Raw genomic sequence first — 20,701 nt, forward strand, 5'->3', positions numbered from 1 at the left:
GTCATGCAGCTCTTCAGTGGGAATGGAGCAAACATCCCCCTCCCCCTTCTGGGGGGCTCCTCTGGGTTCAGGCCAGGTAACTCCTCACCAGCTCTCCTGTGTTAAAAGTCTTTTTGCTGCTCACAACACTTTTACAACTGGTTGGTGTTCTTCAGCTCCTAAGAAATACTAATTGTACAACAGTTCTGTCATTTCATAACTTCCAGCATGATTTCAGCATTTGACAAAAATTAGACATGACACTTCGATACTGCAGATCACATGGAGTTTAAAATTTTCCATCCTTACCATTTTGCCATCTTCTAAAGTAGAGCATTTGATAGGGAGCTGGAGTCTACTCCAGAGCAATGGAGAATGGCTTAAACAAAATGCTTTATAAAGGGCCTTACAATTATGGGTTAAATGATGGTGTTTCTGAAGAGACCAGTTCATTCAAAGAGATCCAAGATACACTTTCACATAAACTGTTCAAAGCTATATACAATTATCTATCTGCCATTACATCTCTCTGTAGGTGGTTGATGGCTAGCATTCACTGAAATGTCATTTAAAAAAATAAAAATAAAAAATCACAGGGCTACTAAATGGAAGTACATTTGTTCTGAAGAATGTTACAGAATTCACACAGGTTCTTAAACATTTTCATCTTAACAGGGAATATGATGCATGGCCATTGTAGACCACCTTCCAATTTGAGATTGAATAACATCTCTATGGCAACCACAACAGCTGCTTACATAGAAAAATAATATTTCATGAACATAATATTCCTTGTTCTTTACAATAGGATTTAACAGTTGGATATGAAGGGAAAATTTCTGATTTTTCCAGTTTGCTAGATATTTGGAGCTTTCTGAAAACATTTTGGAGACTCTTGCTTTAGATTACAGCAAATTTGTCTTGAAAGGGGCAAAAAGATAGATAAAAGATAAACAAATATTAAAATGTTGGATGTTGCTGGTGCACAATCATATGTGGATGTTCCTTTCACGGATCATCCGTGCTGGATAATCAGTTTAGAGTTTGATTTACCTCAAATCCTGCCAGCCTGGATCTTTTTGTTTGTGAGCTGAGTTACTGAAGGGGTTGCGTACACTGGCAGCTCCTCTCTAAGCAGTCTAGTGTTCCCAGTTTCAGAACTGGGTTCTTCCCACTGTGTCGTCTGTTCTGCCGTTAGAGATTCAGACAAACTCAGAATTTCTGGAGGAAAAAAAAAAAAAAAAAGGAAAAGAAAAAGGTATATGTCCTGTTCTCAGCTTCTCTTTCTCTCTGTAGGAGACACCAGCAAACCTTTCAAAAACAGCTAGTGATGCTTAGTGTTCAGATCTCTTCTAAGCAAGAAGTTTGTGGTAGGTGACAGAGCAGAAGAAAGGGTATTTACCTCAGATTTCATGTTTTAACAGGATGATTAATTCAAACTCTGAACATTTCCTGAACTATGAAGTAATTTATTGAACACGGAACCATAAACAAGGTATGATGCAATTCTTAACAGTATCGAGTGGCACTGCTGTTCTCCAAAGGCTGAAATTAAGATGCAGCAAGCAAGTTTTCTCTAATCAATGTTAAATGTTTTTGTTTTCCTTTCTGAAGAGAAACAAACACATTAAGTATTGAGGATTTCCCTCGCCATTTGGATCACGTTCTCCTGAAGGGATATATAAAAGGCGATATTATAGAAGTACTTATACTTAAGTTTGTATTTATTTTCATGTGTCTGTCATCTGTTGTGATTTGTGTTAGGTACTTGTAAAAGAGATGTTTTCTAAGGTAATGTTTGTATTTAAGACACGGCTTTGCACGGTTTACAAACCACAAGTTACTGCTCATGCTAGCCGCTTTGCACAGCTCACAGGTGGGCTTTCGGCGCTCGAGATCATAATTTAGGAAGCAAACACACAGCCCTGACGGGCAGGAGCCGAGGGGCGGCAGGAGGAGCGGGCGGCATGGTGTTTCCGCGGGTTTTATGGAAAGCTCATGCTGCCGGGGCACAGCCGTGGCCCTTCTGACAGGAGAAGCCCCGCCTCGGTGCGCTTCGCCCCTCAGCGGAGCCGCGGGGCCAGGTCTCCTCCCTCAGCGCGGGCCGGGGCCGGCCCTTCCCCTCACCGCCCAGCGGCCGCCCGCGGGCGCCCGGCACCTGAGCCCGCTGAGGCGGGGCGGCGGGGCCGGGCCGGGCCGCCGGACGCATGCGCCGGGGCGGCGGCAGCGGGCGAGCCGCCGGGGTCCGGCGGAGTTGGGACGAGCTCGCCTCAGCCCGGGCGGAGCGGGGCTGCCCCGCCGCATCTCTCTCGCCGGCGGCGGAGGTAAGGGCCGGGCGCGGCGGGGCAGGGACCTTGCTCAATGTCACCGCTGGGGCTGGGGCGGGCGGAGCCGCAGGTGAGGGGCGGCGGCCGCGGCTCCCCGCAGCCCCAAATCCGCCGCTAGCAAATGCCGGGCGCGCCGCTAAACGGGTCGGGGTCCGAGCAGGGCGAGTATTTTCGCCTTTGGGACCGGGGCGTTTCTTCAGCCAAGGCGGAATTAACCTGCGTCCAGGAGTCGCCCTGGATGAGCTCGCTGCCCGTGGTCAGTTTCCAGGTGTCTTCGCCGCAAGCCCCTGCGTGGCGGTGGTTTGCTTGCAGCGCCGAGCCCGGCGTCCTGCACGCTCCGTCCCGAGGCACGAACGGGAGGGTGGGCGCGGGGCTGCGCCCGGTGTCGGGCCGCGGTGAACGCTCCCGTGTGCCTGCGGTTGGGTGCTGGCCCCTAAAGAAACGAGGGAGCTCTGCTGCTGGCGTTTAAGGGTAAATCTTGCTGTTGAGCATAAGAAGGAAAGTGTGAATAGAAAAGTTTGGATGCTAGGAAAGTCTGGCACTTCCAAAGCTGTGAGCACTCAAGTTTAAATCTTCAAAGCAAAAGTTTAGGTGCAGCAAAGTGCTGAATATACAGGGAGAAGATAGCAAATAGTTTTGTTTCCATCCCTTTGCTGCTATGTCAGCGATGTCTTTCACAGAGTATAAAAACGAGGTGCAAAACAAGCCCTCTGTTACTGTCGAGAACCTGCACGTTTTTGTGCCCGAATGAAACGTAACTGGATGCGGTGCGGCATCCTCGCAGCGGGCAGGTGGGACGTGGCGCTGGGCTGCAGCTGAAGGCCCACGCTGGGTGCTGTGGCCGGAGCCCGCGGGCAGCTGAGGGCAGGCAGGGTGTGCTCGCTGCTGCTCTCAGGGCAGCGGCAGCCCCCAGCCCCGCTGGCCTTCCCTTCCCAAACGGGGGCTGCTGAGGAGGAGGACGAGCTGCCTCTCTGTGTGGTTCGGAGCTGGCACTGGGCGGGTGTGAATGGGTTATGCTGCTTCTCCTTTCCCAAATAAGCCATCTTGCTGCTCTTTGCAGCTCACCAGGTCAGTAGACTGCTTAGAGAGAGGGGCGAGGGAGGTGTTTTTTCCTTTTTCTGCTTTTTGGGTGCTAGGGTGTCCTTCCATGGCCACAGACTTGTTCCTAACTCTTCTGGTGTTCGGTCTCTTTGAATGGCTTTTCTGTATCTCGCACCTTCTCCAGTGAGTGGGGTTTGGTGTGATTCTTGTCAGGCAGGCAGAAGTGAAATTGGGAATTGTGAAATTGGCGATGCTAACTTTTTCTTTCTGTTGTTTTGTTAAATAATCCATAAAGTGGTAAGGAATCAAAAAAGAAACAATCTTCTTACATATCTTCATTAAGTTATCTAGGTCCTATGCTGCTTTTTTTTTTTTTCCCCTGATGAATAATATAATGGGTGCTTGGTTAAACTTTAAAGTATTAGCAAAACCCAGACAGTGTCAGAAGACTTTGTCATCTTCCCTGCTTACGTCGTGGTGGGAGCTGTCCCTCGCTGCTCTGTTCTGTCTGCGCTGGGCTCCGTGCCGGTGGCGACGGCTGTGATCGCCCCAACGGGAGCCTCTCCTGAGCAACTGCTCTTCGCCGTTCCTGTCTTTTTCCTCTCTTGGATTTCTTCAGTGAAGTTTTAATTGAGAGGATGTCTTCCTACTTGACTACATTTGCTCAGGGATAAGATGGTATAAAAGCAGGAAAAAGCCTTGTGGAAGATAATCTTCTGGGGGAGTGTAGGTTTCTTAGCTAATTAGCTTGGAAGTCCTTAGTTTTCGAACAGCAGTGAGGATTGCTGCATAAAACATAACAGATGCTTAAGCGTCACTGCAGTCTTTGCTCTTCAGGTTATCACAAGGGACTGTGGCTTGAGAATATTTGCTGAAAGAGTTTGAGAATCTATGAAATGAGACATTAGTGTTATTTTAAAAATGAACATATGGAACAGCTGTGGTAGCCTCAAATCCTGAAACATCTGACAGGCTGTGCTGGGATGTAACAGAGACAAAAGTTAAGTGCAAGGTTGGCTCTAGTGTGCTGAAATACATTGCGAAGCTTAAGTCATCTGTAGTTAATACAAAGAAGAGATGACTTTGCAATCTGAATAGCTTGCATTCTGAAATCCTGTTATCACTTTTGTTACATGCTTTAAACCCGATAACATTCCTTGAATATGAACTTGTAGCAGATAAATAGTTCTGTGACTTTTGTATTTGCTTTAGAAAGTCAGTACTTAACGTATGTCATCCATCATGACACAAATGGGAATATCTTATCAGATGTGAGCCTATATTGCCTCTGATGCAAGGAAGGCAGAGGCAGATACTAAGTGCTACCATATTCCAGCTACTGAAAGGGGAATTTGTACAGTGAGCTGAAGGAATTGCAGGAACTTCACTCTCCGGTGTGATCGCAACGTCCCACTAGCTGCTTGGTGGATTTTCACCAGAAGCTCTGCTTGCCTAGCTTTACAGAAACAATTTGGCCTTAATTGAAGGGCTATTTTCTATTTTTATTTTCTGTGCAAGTGTAAAATGCCCTGATTCTCCTCAGAGGTGAAATTTCTCTTTGTACTGCAGCTCCAGAGACCATGCTTAATCTTTCTATGGGAAGTTCGTTTTTGTATTTACTTAACACATGAAAATGTTTTTAAAGAAAAATCTTTGGAAAAAAAACATTTAAAACACCTTGAAAAATTGTGTTGTAAGGATTTTTAAGTCATGTTTTCTGATTTTATGTAATGTACAGAGTAAACTAGGGAAGTAAGGCAAAAATCATGTCTCACAGTGCAGTCATTTGACTGCATTCCACATTGTTGGAGAAAGAACGCCAGCTACTGTTTTGCAGCACTAATACTGTTGCACACAGTGGAAGTCAATGTTATTAAGTAAATAATGCTTAATTCTTGGCATCAACAGTAAGTTTATAAACTATGGGTTAACAAAACACTTGGTGTTTTGTTTCAGTATAATGTGTTGTTTTTTTTAATGACAGGAGGCTGGGGGGGTTGTGCCTTCCCCTCTCCCAAAAGAGAAACCCACCAGCCCTCCCCCCCCCTCCCCCCCCCCCCAAAAAAAGCTTTTTTTTAATGCCCTGCAACACATCACATTTCTTGATGCTGACATATTTCCAAGAGTGATGAATCATGCCCATTAACTTCCGCAACTTTATTGTTTCTTTTCTAGATGCATTCTCATCAGATTGTCTGCAATAATTCTTTTCAATATCTCTATATAGTGAAATGTAGCCTCTTAACACGTATGTTGTACATTCTGCATGCAACTGTGATTTTTCTTGTGTATGAGTTAAAGCTGACATTGCTTTGTATAAACATATTAATTGACATGTTAAAAATTCATTAGAGAACCTGAGCTGCCAAGGCTTGTAAATATAGAAGACTTGTAAACCAATCTAACTATATCAGTGCAGTTCCAATCCTTCGCTTATCAATATTGGCACCTTCCTATTTTGCTGCTGTTGGACTGCCAGGCAGATCTTATAAGGACAGGTGGTAATGCACATGTAGTTAAACTGCACTGTTTACTTTATTGATGATTATTTGGGTATGAGTAAGTTAGTCTGTTACGGAAACATTGATAATGCTTCATTCCTCAGTCAAATTACCCTATAATGCTTTCTTTATTGGCAACAACATTTTTTTGGTGTTAAATGTTTATAATATGGGAATGTAAGGGGGGAGGAGGTTAGCAAAAAAATATTTTTTTTGCCTTTGTTTGTACTAATGTTAGACACACAAAGTCCTTTTCACCTTACCTTACAACCTGAAGTCTTTTCATTAAACTACCTTTTGTAGGTTTTAAAATGTTGCAGTTCTGTCTTGAGCAGGGAGTAAACAGGTTTCAATTTTCAAACAAGTGCAATGCATGTTCAGATATGAAATTCAGGATCTGCATAAATACCCATCTTGGTTCATGATTTTTTGAGACCTTCTTCCAGGTTACTTTACCTCATGACAGGATGATAGGCTGTGTTTTTGGTAAAATGCTCTGGTTCTAGAATATGTCGGACGGTGTTTCATTACTCACGGCTTTCTATCGGAGAACTGTTTGGTGCAGAGATGCCAGTGCTGAAAATGGAGGGACTTGGAGCGTATCTGCAACTAAGTCATTCATTCTGCACGTGAAGCAGGATGATTGCATCTCCTACAGCTGGGTGAATCATACTGAGACATCTCACAGAGTTTCCTCTTGCAAAGAAACCACAAATCCCAAAGCCAGCCCACTTTGTGATAATATGATGATGACGTTCACCCCTTCACTTGCAGCTGTGTGGCAGGGAAGGTGATCCTGATAAGGCTAAGGTAAGCCTTGTGTGTAAAGGAAGACAACGTAACTGCTTAGGGCAGGTACCAAGGAACAATCTTCTACCTGATGGAAAGGATAGGGGAAGGTCAGGAAAGCAAGGTAAAATTAATTAAGTAAAGCCTGAATTGTAATATAACATTAAAACTTTTTTTTTTTTTTTAAGGCACCGTGGTATTTTTCTTATTTGTGAGGTCTTTGGTGTGGCATGGCAGCCAAAATGCTGACACTGTAGAACCAGTGTCTTGTAATGCTGAGTGCTTTATAGTTGTTTTACTTAATGGTGGCTGGTGGTGTGCTTACTCCCAGCAGAGGATGCCACCTACTGAATCTTTAACACTGCTCACCATTACCAAGCTTGTATGATCTCGTGAGTTTATAGCATGTGTGATTATGGCTGTAGGCCACATTGTTCTTTCTGTATGTACTTGCACAGGTACCGAGAAGTTCAGCGTATGGTTGGAGGCTTTGCTTCACAGTTCATGGTGTTGAGTTTTAATTTGACACTTCTCAGTACATCTTATTTGAATACTGTAGACTATCAGGTCTCTTTAGTCCTACAATCTGATACAATTTCAAACATTAATTAGTTCAAGGACAAATGATGTGACAGGCAGCATTAGCATGGTATGCTTCAAAATGGGAAGAAAGAAAAATACTATAATGTGATTTTTATGTAGCTTGGCTTACTTTTTTGCAGTGTTCATTTGTTTCTACCACAATTATGAGCTTTGAAAATGAGCTTGTTTTCCAAAGTCAGGGGAAAAACAATAATTTTGAGCATAGAGACTCATTACCAGGACTTATTACAGAGAAGATGAGTTTGGGGAGGATATTAAGTAAACACTCTTAAAGTGCCTGTACTCTGCCCTGGTCAGCAAGACTTCCAAAGAACGTATAGGAACCTCCTAATGGGATTTTATAATGGAAATGCTAATATAAGACAGCAGAAGAATATAAGCCACCTAGTCTCTATATTTGCATGACTGCATATGACAAAGAAAAAAATTGCTTAATTTTTCTTCCTTTGGCCACCTGCTAATAATTGGATGGTGAATCTTTGACTTGGAATTGCAGGTGCATGTAAGTGCCTAGATGCACTTCATTTTTCTTTTAAAATGAGATTTTTTAATGCATGTTACTAATTAAGAAAATCCCTTATAGATCAATGTCACAGCTTTATGTAAGAAGATGCTACCTCTGTCCATTTCTGCAGTCTTTTCAGCAGTGCTAGTGCACTGTGCACCAGAACTTCATGCTGGGTAGACTGGGGGGCTTCTGCATAGTCAGAACTACTTCCCTGCTAATCAGTGAAATGAGCATACCTGTATTTTAGACGTCAAACAGCATTAACAGAACTTAGAAGTTGCTAAGTTAGCTATTTGAAAATAAGGAAACACCAGAAATGTCTGTACAACCTTAACTGAGCCTGTTGGTGCATATAGTCATGAATCATTTTTGTTTTTTTTCTGTGGGGCTCTCACCAGGCATCGTGAGCAGGATAGCTAATGCTGGATTACTGATGAATGGCTTTCCCTGGATCTTTTGGTGTGTGGCTTGTCAATCAAACATTGTTCTTAAGATTTTTTTTTTCTCGCTGATGCATAGCCTGTAGTAGTTGTGTGCTTTGCAAAGAGTAAAATTAAATAAATAATCTTTGCAACACTTCCATGATGTAAATGGGTGGCCTTCCCCCTGTGTGGACAGGGAATTTTGGCACAGAGAGGTCTTGAGGCAGCGTTAGATGCTCTGTTGGAGAGTCGTGGAAGCTGGTATGTCAATGCTCAGAGTGATGTAGTGCGTGTTCACGGCAGCGCTTCTGTTGCCTTGCATTGAAGCACAAACATTCGGCACTTCTGTAAACTAGAGCTCTCAGGAAGTTTGGCTCCTAGGAAAGCGGTGCACAATTAGTGTTGTTGGAGGGCTTGATTTAAATGACTTTCTTAGCATTGCTAGCAGTTCTGTGGTAGAGGCCAGGCTACAGACAGATTCTGCACTGCAGCGTTCAGGTGCCTTAACCTTGGGAGAATCTCTTCTCTTGTGGTCCCCTGCTTCCACCACCAAAATGAGGCAGTTTACACCAAATGAGGCAGGTTTTTTTTGTTGTTGTTGTTTTTTTTTTTTTTTCCCAGGAGGTAGCTGTTCTCATGACTTATGTCGGTTGTCTTGATTGACCTCTGGTCTGTGAGAGGAGGGGAAATGTGTTCTTGTAATTTAAAAAGCCTATTTGATGCCTTTTTTTTTTTTAAAGCAAATTAGACAATCCCTAGATTCAGTCCTAAGGAATCTTGGGAAGTCTTTCATTGTTCATCAGTGCTTCTCAAATGTTTAGGTAGAGAGCGTAGCTTCTGGATGTTATGGAATGACTGAAGCAGTGGAGAAATCAACTTCATACTACTGTATGGAGAAGCATTAGAGGCTAGGCTTGACATGCTTTGTCTGTTTGCTGGTATTTGCTCTTATTTCATTAGATCCCGGCATGGAAAACTTCAGCATGTTCTTTTAGACAGAATCTTCTTTTCAGAAGCAGCAGAATCTTATTAGAGATAAAAAGTTTGGGGCAGTCAAAGTGGGATGATGACACTTCCAGTCCCATAGGTAATACAGAAGAACATGGAATGCTTTAACAATATGGGTAGTGACATTTGGTGCTGTTGTCTTATTATATTGTATTAAACTGCTCAAAGTTAATGTTTTCTGCAAACGAATAACTTTTTTTTTTTGATAGAAATTGCTCTTCTCATAGAAGTATTTGAGCCTGCTGTAGTTTTACTGATCTAGTTTGAGCAAGTCTAATACCACTGTATGTGAAGCCTCTTCACTGCAGGCAGGTGGCAGATGCTCTTGAGCAGCGATATTCTTGAAAGGCTAGACAACAGCCACCCACACTAGCATTTTCTTTCTCTTTCAGCCAGATTTGAGAAAACATTTCAAATCAAATTCTGCTGTCTCTCCTCAGCATGTGGGTTAGTCTACAAGTCGAGAGTAGTACAAAAATAGCTTAAGAAACCAGAAAATAAAGCTTTATGAACTTTAGCAAACATCAAAGAAAGTTGCACTGATCAGTAATAAATGTTGACGGAATGAATATCATAATTTGATTATATAGTTAACTTCATAATTTGGTTATATTTTCAACACTGTTATAATGCTGTGTTTTAACTCTGTAAATGTGATGAGTACCAATTGTCCCCTCATAATTACAGTTTATTGTGTTACACAAATAGGATGGGGAAGAAGAGTGAGACAAAACAGGAATGCTGTAATGATTGTTTTTAACTCTTTGAGTTCACATCAGCCAGTATTTGTTCATATAACCTAGTGGTGGTTTGTTGCAGTTTAAAAGCCTGAAAAGCCTCTGCCCTTGGAGGAACACTGTGGATCTTTATTTTGTGTTGTCTGTAGCTCTCAAAAGCTTTTCATTTTTCTTCCCTAACTGTAAATTAGAATATTGATCAAGTTTCTGTATAGTAGTTTTGTAGAAAGGAATTGATTTTTTTTTTTTTCTCCATGTTTAAAATGGGCTTCTAGGTATGGATAGGGACAGGAAAACTTTGACCTTGTTCAGAGGAAAGCTTTATCCTAATCTGATTTAGAGAACAACAACAAAAAAAAAAGCAAGCACAAAAACCTGCATGCTGGTTTTAAGCACTAGATGACATGACACAGAAATTGTCTGTGGCCGAAAGGAACGTGTGGGGTTTGTAATCTCTGCATGCAGCACTGCGGCCGCTTCCTGCTCCATGTGCTGTACACAGTTAATCAGAGGCTTATTTTACCATGTGGTTATGATAACTGTGGGAACTGTAATGGGGAATTTGGAGTCAACAGCTTGTTTCATGCTGAGCATTGGGGGTCTTGGCAGATTTGCTTTCATGCACTACTACTGTATAAATATGCTTGTAATATTAATGTGGTTTTCTGTGGAGTGGCTCCTGTTTTTGCAGAGCTTGAGATCATGTTTTGTGTGATGCTGCATCAAAGTTTTGAGTTTCTGATTATGTACGTTTGACTACATGTGTTGAATCCACTGGTGTTGTGTATTGTTATGCTGCTGTCATGCTTATTCTTCCATCTTGACAGGTTGTGCAAACCCTCAAATTCTTTTCATGGCAATGACTTACTGCAACAAATACATATACTTTAAAATATCTTTAAAGGTCGAAGATGCTGGCATTGGACCAAAGGATTATTTTATGCTATTTAAACTGATCACTTCAGCTTGCATTTCGGAATGGGCTAGTTTTCAAAAAAGGACAATAATTTATTTTTAAGCAGTGTCACACTCTTGCCTCCAGAATGTTTGTTACTGGGATTTGTATTTCATGGCATTTCCAAAAAGCTATCAGCGGAACTCAGCTCACTTACCAGAGTGCTGTCAAATACACGCTAGAGCTATTAGGATATTGTGAATCTGAGAAACTTCCTCAAGGATGCTTGGGATCCTGAACGCTTGAAGGTCACCCTTGCCCTGTAATGCATTGGAGCAGGAGCGGGTGGACAGAGTTGCCCTATTCTGCTGGGTGGGGAGGCTAGGGAGGGGAGCAGAGCATCTGTGAGATCCCTGGCTTCCATGAGGCCTTCCTGTTGGGCGATGCCAAGTCTTTGAGGAAACATCACACCTGCCAAGCCTTTCCTGGATGAACTTGTTGCAGTCAGGCTCGGGGAATTAGGCCTGGGAAAAATAAGGTGAAGGACTGGCCTGTGACTGGGTGTTTTGTTCCACCCGTCAGGCACAGAAGTCGGGTCTCATGAGTTTTTGAAGGCTGCGCAGCAGTCTCCAGGCTGTTGGGGTAGCCTAGACTCATGTCTCCTGGGGCAGAGGTCAGGCAGGATGGGTTGGGCTGGAGATGGGGCTGGATTTGCCCTCCTTTTGGCTCAGGCTGGGATCAGAGTGGGCAGCAAGAGGAGGGGTGCCAACAGGCATCAACAGCAGGAGAGGCGAGAAGTGCTGGGGCAGGCACTAAAGAGCGTGGGAGAGCAAGCGGTGGCTTGGTGGCCTGGCTCGGCCTGGGGGCACCACTGCTGTGGCCTGTGCCGTCCTCTGCCCCTTTCCCTGCCATTCCTGGTCTTGGCTATCCTCTGAGCCTGCCTCTTTGTCATCTCATCACACAGCATAATGCATTGGTCTCTGGTCTTTTCCTTCAGTTGTATTTCTTGACTTTTCTAATTTCCTGCCACCTGTGATGGCTTGTTGACCTTAGCATTTGGCCTAGTTGTGTATCTGATCCATGTCCCCCTTCCTTGTTGAAACCCATCTCTAAAAATTAGAAGAGTGGCGAGACACTCACTAGGATATCAGAGTAAAATGCAAATATTCAGATGGATGCTGCCCCATATTTAATAAAAATGTCTGTGAGCCCCATTTCCAGTCATTTAAACCTGAAGTAAAACTATTTCTAAAACATTTCCAATGCATTTTTTTATTCAGTAGAATAAAAGAGTGGCCTTTATTTTTAAGTTATGAATCCTGCGTACACATTCAGAGTGGAAAAATATTTGATCTTCCTTATTTTAAAGTATTTGATGGGAAAGCAAATTTATGAAAACAGATAAGACTGCTATATAAGCACTTGACTATGCCTTGCAGTCATGCATTATTGTGATTGATGAATATATTTATTTTAAAAACCTCTGAAATGAATTTTCTTGCATTTGATGGTGATGAATTTCTTCAGTAGCTGCAATTATTACATCATTAAAAAGAAAATGGAGAAGGAATAAAAATAAAACATATCCATACCTATATAAAAATCCCCTGGAGAAAATGCGCTCTGGTTTGGAGGATCATCCCCATGCTCTATTTTTATGTGACCCTGGTATAATGAGTTTCTTGCCCACTAACGGAGACTCTAGGTGCTCCAGTAATATTATGCATACTTAAAAGCCCTCTTGGGTTGTAATTTTTTTCTTTCAGTTAACATGTCTCCAATAGATTTACCTCTAACCTTCAAAGAAAATGTTGTATCACTTAATTGTATTGACTTAGAAATCTGGCCTCAGGAAATAGATTGTTTTTCTGAAATAAACCATAGCTTGTAGGCAAAGGAATTCTGTAAGTAGCCTGAAGTGTTCACAGTTAAGTTTAACTGCTAGATTTAGGTGCATTTGATTAATGCTTTGCCTTAGTACATGTATAGATTTCTTGGATTTTGAATTTCTGTTTTCAAAAGCATAAAAGCTTGGTCTAACAGGAAAAAAAAGACTTCATTCAAGCACTGTATTCAAGACTCACCGCTACACGTGTGCGAGGCAAAGTTAAGTCTGCTATTAAAAAAGAAACAAAAGGTTGACTTGGAGTTTCATGGTGCTCCCATGCTAGGAAATTAAATATTGATGTTTTTTATATAGTAGTGCCCATTTCTTAGGGAAAAAAATAATAACTATCTGCTTGAAATGTCTTGTAATATTTGATAATATTTTACAGAAAATATAGCCAATTTTAAAGCTCTCTGATGTGCAACAATGCAAAATTATGTGCTTAGCTGACCCTTTAATTAGTTCTCATTCTGTCTCACATGATTTATAGCTCTGTGACTCCTATGTAAAAAATGATATATGACTTAACGAAGTGGAAAGCTAGGCTGGGTTCACACCTCCAATTGTTTAATGCCTTCCTTAGCTAGGTGACTAGTATGCTGGGGAGGAGGAGAAAGCAACTATAAGCATCTTCTCATTTATTACGGCAAGGATGTAAAAGTTCATGTTGCTGTGACTTACGGTTGTTTGCTTCCTTGTCACATATCCAATTCATTGGAGCGAGGAGGGAATGTGGCCCTTCCATAAAGCAGAAAAATAGCAGATAGGAATAGAAATGAGCATGTGGTCTTTCTTGCTCAAATTTAGTTTAATGTAGTTGTTACATGTATTCTCAATCTAGCTTTAACTTTTTCTTAATCTGAGAGAAATAGTATCCTAGCATGACTTGTGATATTCTGACTGGAATAGTATTCTATTATGGCTTGTATATTGTGAATTCCAGTAATAGGGTGGAAAACCCTCAACAGGCCAACAACTTCTGTTGGCTGAGGCCTTTTGAGGAGCTTTTTTTTTTTTTTTTCCAAGTGGCTGTTTTGTCTACTTCAGTAACTTTTGTGTCAAAAGAGGTTATTGTGTGCTCTGTTACTCTTATGCCAGAAGTTTCTCTAATTATGTTTCTGTTAGTTTTGGAATACTTGCCTTTACAACATCTTTGTTACGGTGTTTCTGATGTTCTTAACTACAATTCTGTAAATTCAAATTAGTTAATTCTGGATTTTTTATAGTTTTAATGGTTTTGGTTATTCTAAAAATGAATTACAGAATTACAGAGGCTTTCCCAGCACTTCTGAATTTGTTACTTCACATGGAAAATCTCCAAGAAGCTGTAATTTTTGCTAGGCTTTTCCAGAAGGCGGTTGCATGATATATAATAGGAATCTTGCCCCAAGTAAAAGGAATGCCGAAAGGGCCATTTCCAAAGTAGAATAAGGTACGTACCATTTGCAGAGTAATCCTGGAAGTAAGTACTCTTTGCTGAATGGCAAATTTCATAGTGCAGTCCATCCTGTGCTCTACGTTTTGCTGTACAAGATTTGCATCACTCCTTTCAAACGTAGATGGAGGCTTTTTAAAGGTTTACGTGTCGGGCTCACATCTTGGCAGTAAAATTTTGACAGTGGTGGTGATTCCTACTTCTCTGCATATATTTGTTTACTCTTTGCTACAGGGTAGGCTGAAGTTACTGCTGAGAGCTGTTTTGCTTGTGAGCGGGATACCAGAAGAAACTGGGCTTTCTCTTTCTAGTTTAGTCCATCAACTAGGAAAGAGTTTTAGCTGAAATGAAATACAAGCACCTGTGCTGAAGTATTATAAGTAAACATGTTTAGATTCACGTAAGGTGCTAGCTATGATGCTGTACACGTCTTCCAGCATCTTAATTTTTTCTTGGGAAAGTTTTATCCAATTCTCAGGTACACTTATCCCTGCCTAATTTGGCAATCAATTATTTTAGAAGATGATATTCTGTAGTTACCCATTTTTCTAGGTTAAAAAAAAAAAAAAGTATGTTAGCGGTTGTGTGAATATGATAGCATAACACTGATAATATCTTTATGTACTTAGGTGTTTGCATACTTGCCCTCCCCAGGAGGTTATTACTGAACTGTTGTATTCTTCTTCTCATCTCTGGTGTTTTTTGAGGTTACAGATACACTGATGTACCTGGTTCCAATCGTGGAAAAGTATTTGCATCTGTGGGTTCCGCCTTTTCTAGGAAGTTTGTCACATGTTCGTTGATCCACCTGCATGAGATCAGAGCCTAAGCGTATTACTGGCAAATGTAATTGGATGTTAGACTCTCATTGTAGTGCAATTTATTTCAAGCGTCACTCAAGATTAACTGAAGAACACAAATGATAGGGGACGTTTTAACTGCTGAATCTTTGGAAAAGTGTTCTGGAGAAGGAGGGCTTTTTAAATCGAGAGCTGGGGACTGTGGGCTATTACCACGTGTAATGTCTTGCTCAGCAAGAAGTTCTAAAATGTTTCTCATTGCTTAGTCTACTTTTAAAGAATAAATATCTTTTCCTGTGAAATAACTTGATCAAAAAGTAGTGCCTAAGTATTGGTATAATGATTATTTGCTGCTGGTTTTGTATATTTGAGTGTTCTTTTTTGCTGATGATTCTTCTTTGTCTATATAAGAAAGCTGGAACAAGCATCTAAAATGCAAGGTCAGTACAATCAAATCAAATATTTTCCAATTTGAATGAAACACTCCATTAAAACTGCAGACACTGAATGTCATACTGGCAATGTTTAGGCTTGCAATGTTTTAGGAACCTTGGGATTAGTGTTTATCTGTCCCATAAAGGACACAAATCATTTAGATTAGAAGTAATCTGATTGTATTGAAGTACAAATTATAGCACAAAGGCCATTCAAGTGGGTTAAGTGACCAGGGTTGGTAAACACCATATGACTGCTGATTGGTTGGTGAAAGAGTATTAACTGAAAGATAATGATGGATTTTAATCCAAATCTCTAAAGCACAACAGCTGTACTTCCCAAATGAGTTCACTCTCTGACAGAGTTTTAGGCTCCTGATTTATTTGTTCCCAACTATTTTTCTTGCACAAGAATTAATTTGGAATATAATTCATTACTTCTGTATAGAATATAGTTCTTCCATATGGCTTTCTTTGATTAGATTTCTATCCTACTTTCAGTAAATGAGTTTGCTATGATTTTTATGGACATAGGAGAAATTGCTATGTTTTTCTTTCAATGTTCTGCAGTAAATTGTTAGTATGAATTGGCTTAGGAAAGTCAGCTGATGATTACACAGTTTCAGGTTCTCTGTTAAGTCTTCCCTGCAGAATTTGTGCATACCCTGAAATAAGCGTGTTCATTAAAGGAATCACATGAATGACTGCAGGAGGAAAGTAATCTGGCTTTGTGGTTCCCTGGTCCATCTGCCTGTTTGGTTTGGGAAGGTCAACAACAGAAAAGATCAAATGGTCCTAAATTACTGTATACATTCCAAGCACTCAGACATAGGAAGAAGAGTTTAGGTCCTTTAAAATGATAGTTACATACCTAATTTTGTATATAAAAAAATATGCATGGTTAAACCATTTCTCTAGTGTTCAGGATTCATCCAGATAATCCCGATAACCTATGCCCTTAGGGCAGGAGCTGGCAGTATGCTACAGGTTGTTTTGAGAGCAAAAATGCAGTTAGTAGTAGCTGAGCTGTGTTTTGTTCTTTTGATGTAGTCTTAAGTTCAGAATCATGCTTAATGGTGTAGCAAATGTAAGTAGGTAGGGACCTTGTCATTGGATTTATGGTGTAATTCAAAATATAGTTTGGAAACCTTTACCTGGTGCCTTTGCAGAACCATGAAGATATTGTTCACTGCACATTTACAGGAGACCTTGAATGCCATTGTTATAGCAGTCTGAAATGTCTTTAGAAAATCATGACAAACAACTTATGAGTTACCTCTTCTTGGGTCTGGACCCTGTGAAGTCTCTTATTTCAGTTTGTTCTCATATAAATGTAGAAGTCACTGCTTAGTGTTTGAAATGCAAGGGTGTTTTCTTTTTTTTTTTCCTCCAGTGAAAATCTGGATAAAACAGGCTCCCAGTAAATGGTAAATAAACTGCAGATGCCATCTTCGCAGATGAAGCTATTTAAGTATTGGCTTGTGCATTAGGGTAACTGGATGTCTGTTTTAGTGTTACTTCATGGAAAGGGTAAAGTGAGAGAATCTGACAAGGTGCCTGTATGTTGTTTATATAATATAGATGCATGCGTGCTTGTATATGCTTGGTCCAGCAGTAGCAGTGTGCTGTAATGGTGTTGTGTTGTGCTTGCTCAAGAGTTCTGCAAGAACTTTGGTCTGCATCAAGACAGGGCAGACTAATCTGCTGTATTCTGTTTCTTGTGTTGACCAAGTGAACATATCTTATGGCTTTTGACACCTTGACTGTGATTAATCTATGGGTGATTAGGTGTGTAAATTGTTTGGTTATTGGCATTTATAATGCTGAGCAAACACAAAGGTGGACTTGAGCTTGCTGCCATTCTTCACACGCTGATTATCTTTGAGAATTTTTGCAGTGTTAGGAATGTAAAATTAGACCGCAATTACGCAACGAGAAACTTAGTAACATGCAAATGGTGTCTGTTTTGTGACTTTATCCTGCAAATTTGTCATGGTCCAATGTGACCCTTGAATATCTTTCGAGGCCAAGGCCTCGGGGTTGATCACTGTCAGGATATAGTTGTACTGTGTCTGAAGGTTCTGCTATAGTATCTACAACTGTGTTGAGTTAGCCCTTAGCATGCTTCTTTTTCCCTATTGCTTGGTGCCTGTTTTTTTTTCCTTTGTTTGTTGTCATTGTTGTTTGACATGTTTCCTTTGTTTTTCTTAGGAAAGAGATTTTTCATATATCAAAGAGGGAGAGTAAGGTTTAGGGTACAGTCCCATTTCCTGAAAAATACCAGTTGATCATCTCCAGCACAGCTAGAACTGCTGCCAGAGCCGACGACCCAACTTAAGACATTAACAGGATTGAGGAGACTTTGGCAATATCACCCTAGTTCAAGAATGGTCTCTGAATGACAGACCTTGTTGGCTGAAAGTGTTGGGAAACCAAAACTGCCATCTCACCTAACTTCTCAGTGTCAGTTTTGTTTCTGAGTTTAAATTTGTGGGAAAGTCTTCAAAAGCAGATGGGGGGGGGGGGGGGGGAAGAACTAAACTAAAAACCTAAAAACTCAAAAGTTACTTCTGTAAAATTTAGTTATTTTTCATCTTTGCATTTGTGATGCTTGTTTGAAAATATTGAAGCAAGTCATCAGGATGCCATTTAATGGCTGTGCAATTCCTGAAAAATAAATATGTTGACTAAATGGATTCACTTCTAGAGAAAACTGGCTACAAACCAGGATTTTCAGGGGAAGTATTTGGATTTTTTTTTTCCTGTGGAAGGTACATCTGTAATATCCTTTCCTTTGCAAGGATATTTTGTTGAGTCTTGGAACTAGAGTTGCTTTCCCACGTGGTTTCCTGTGAAAAATGGCAGTCTGTTTCTGCTGAGGGTTGAATTGGACTTTGTTTGTGCATCTTAGCTAAAGGACTGATAAATATTTAAAAACAAAGTGTCATTTAATTGACAGTTTAGTTACTGATTGAATCAGTCATTTAGCATAAGCTGAATGAATTACAGTAGCTGAGAACTCTCACTGATACTTGCCAGTTATTTAATTGCTACACCTAATGAATTGTGATTAAACAAATCAAAAGTTGATTTGTATATTGTTTACAAGTATGTTGGTAAATGAACTGGTGATGCCTGAACTTCCTGATTTTAGGGATAAGGAAGCACTAATTTGCAATTGCAGTATTGATGAGTCCTCGTCTGGAATTTAGGGAGCAGATGTGAATGCTGATGTTAATGAGTTCAGATGGGTGATGGGTGCAGAGAGTGGTTCTGATCAGGGAAAGGGAAATCCTATTTTTTGTGGGGAGATTTCCTTAGCTTTAGAATAAAGGCTAAGAGAATGGGGAGGTTGTGGTAACATGAGGGAAGAGGAAACACCTGCCTTTTTTTTTTTTAAATAAAATACATCAGAGAATATTTTTTATTTTCCTGCACATAGCAGGGAAGGAGGAACCTTAAACCAGCAATCAATGCTGGCCCAGAACAAGCATCAGGAGATGACCCATGAAAACCTTGTATGGCCAGACTGATCTGATTGTCAGAGCTTTGCTTTGGAGCAGCTTACTAGTGGGAACAGGGGGAGCTAATGTCCCAGTACAGGAGAATTGGCTTTATGCATGATGCTAGATGATAAAAGCTGAGGTTTAAGAGGACCGGACTTGAAGGTATTTTTTAAGTCCTGTGTGTTTTACAGCAATAAAACGCAGCAGCAATACGGGACCTGATCAAGTGCATGGCTAAGAGGAAAGCAACACTTCCGCTTAGCTGCTAGAAACATTGTCACTTCTGAACACTCAAAAAATCTTGTGTCTGGTCCTATGAGAAAACTAAAATTGGTTTCTCTTTAATTCCCTTCTAGTTTTTGAGCCTTTAGGGTTTATGTTTCCAGTCTTCTCTGCAAGGTTTAGAGGGATATTTAAAAAAAATTAGAGTTCCCAGGGGTTTTTATGACTGCCTGAGCCAGGCTTAAGAAAAATGGCTAATGCTGCAGTTTAGAGTATTTTTGAATAATGAGAATTTTGAGGGCTAGCAGCCATGGACTGGCTAGTGGCGTGTCAGAAGTAAGAGAGGCATCAGACTGATGAATTAGTTTTTCTTAAGTGAACCTTTCCAAATGCCTGGTGTTTCAAAATACCATATTGGTGATGTCAGTACAGGAGGCGTATTTACTCCACTGGATCTTTTAAGGCAATAAAGCTATGTTTAAAACTGTTTTTAGCAGAAATTGTGTTCGGTTCCCTATTATCAGTTATTCAACAAAGTGTAGCTGCAGTACAGGTCAACTAGGTAAGCTAGTGTGAGAGCAAGATCTTCATCAGTTGCGTGATCTAGCGGAGGAATTCTTTATCACAAGGATGTATTGTAAGTCCACTGTCTATACATCACGAAAAGAGTATTCTCTTTATTTCTTAATTAAGTGTTGAGGAAATTGAAAAAATACCAAATGTCTCCAAGGAATGAGACAGATTGGATGAGGGAGAAAAAGCTACTGAAACGGTATAAAAGTCAGCTTTACTTCAATCTTAAAGTTGCAAAAGGCTTTGAAAAGTGAATGACTGGAGAGAAATATCTCATGAGAGTAAAATGGGCTTTTGAAGGATAACTTCAGTTGTAAGCGCTAAAGTGAAGGCTTCTTATTGCGCACCTCAGCATTTTCAAGTGTAAAAAATACATATTCTGCTCACACTTCCATCTTTCTGGGGGTTATATTTATTTAGAGGGATTAATGGCCAATTTCCAGTGTGACTGCCCTCATCAGAAGTTTATCCTCTCTCAAAATGACATTTTTACTTTTTATGGGAGCAGTATGCATGGATTTCTGGAGACTTTAGATGCGTAGTTGTAATGTGATAGGTGGAAAAATGTTTATATCCCTAAGGAGATACCAGAATTTTGTTCTTGGCAGGATATATAAAACTAACTGTGAGTTGTGGAATTTTATTTGTCAGATCTTTTAGTGTTAGATAACTTTATTGTGCAATTGAGTTTTAATCACAGTATGATTACACAGCCACTTTATTAAGTCGTGTGTTACACATTTAGCTGCAATAGGATGCATAAATTGGTGTTTGAGGTCCCTGCAGTAGAGGAAGCAGTCTGATTTTAAAGGTATGATTTCAGGTGGTGCAGGACTGACACCTATGCAAACAGTAATTTCAAGGAGTAAGCAAACTTCCTGTTGGGGGCATGGAGAAATTCCACCTTGTGCCCCCATTGCCTTTAGTTGCTCGCGTGGGGGGAGAGAAACGACAAAACCTTCTCTTTGCGTGTACTAGTCCAGATTTTCTGTCTTCAGATGGCCTCTACTTAAGAGCTAAGCTGCCACTTGAA

The 20,701-nt window shown here is 40.7% G+C and overlaps 1 protein-coding gene across 3 annotated transcripts in view; it reads left to right on the forward strand.

Moving 5' to 3' along the window:
* Positions 1-1,709: 1,709 nt before the first annotated feature.
* ZNF385B (zinc finger protein 385B) overlaps positions 1,710-20,701 on the forward strand; it is a 170,422-nt gene continuing 151,430 nt past the window's right edge. The window contains exon 1 of one of the 3 annotated variants that reach the window (XM_080600694.1): positions 1,710-2,303. In XM_080600694.1, coding sequence (XP_080456820.1) covers positions 1,967-2,303 — 337 coding nt within the window. In that variant the 5' untranslated portion in view covers positions 1,710-1,966. Of the gene's footprint in view, positions 2,304-2,338; positions 2,563-20,701 lie in introns of those variants that run through there. The other 2 variants (XM_080600695.1, XM_080600698.1) reach the window with 2 other exon arrangements.

This window comes from Anser brachyrhynchus, assembly GCF_964034855.1.
Source record: "Anser brachyrhynchus genome assembly, chromosome: 7".
Taxonomy (NCBI): domain Eukaryota; kingdom Metazoa; phylum Chordata; class Aves; order Anseriformes; family Anatidae; genus Anser; species Anser brachyrhynchus.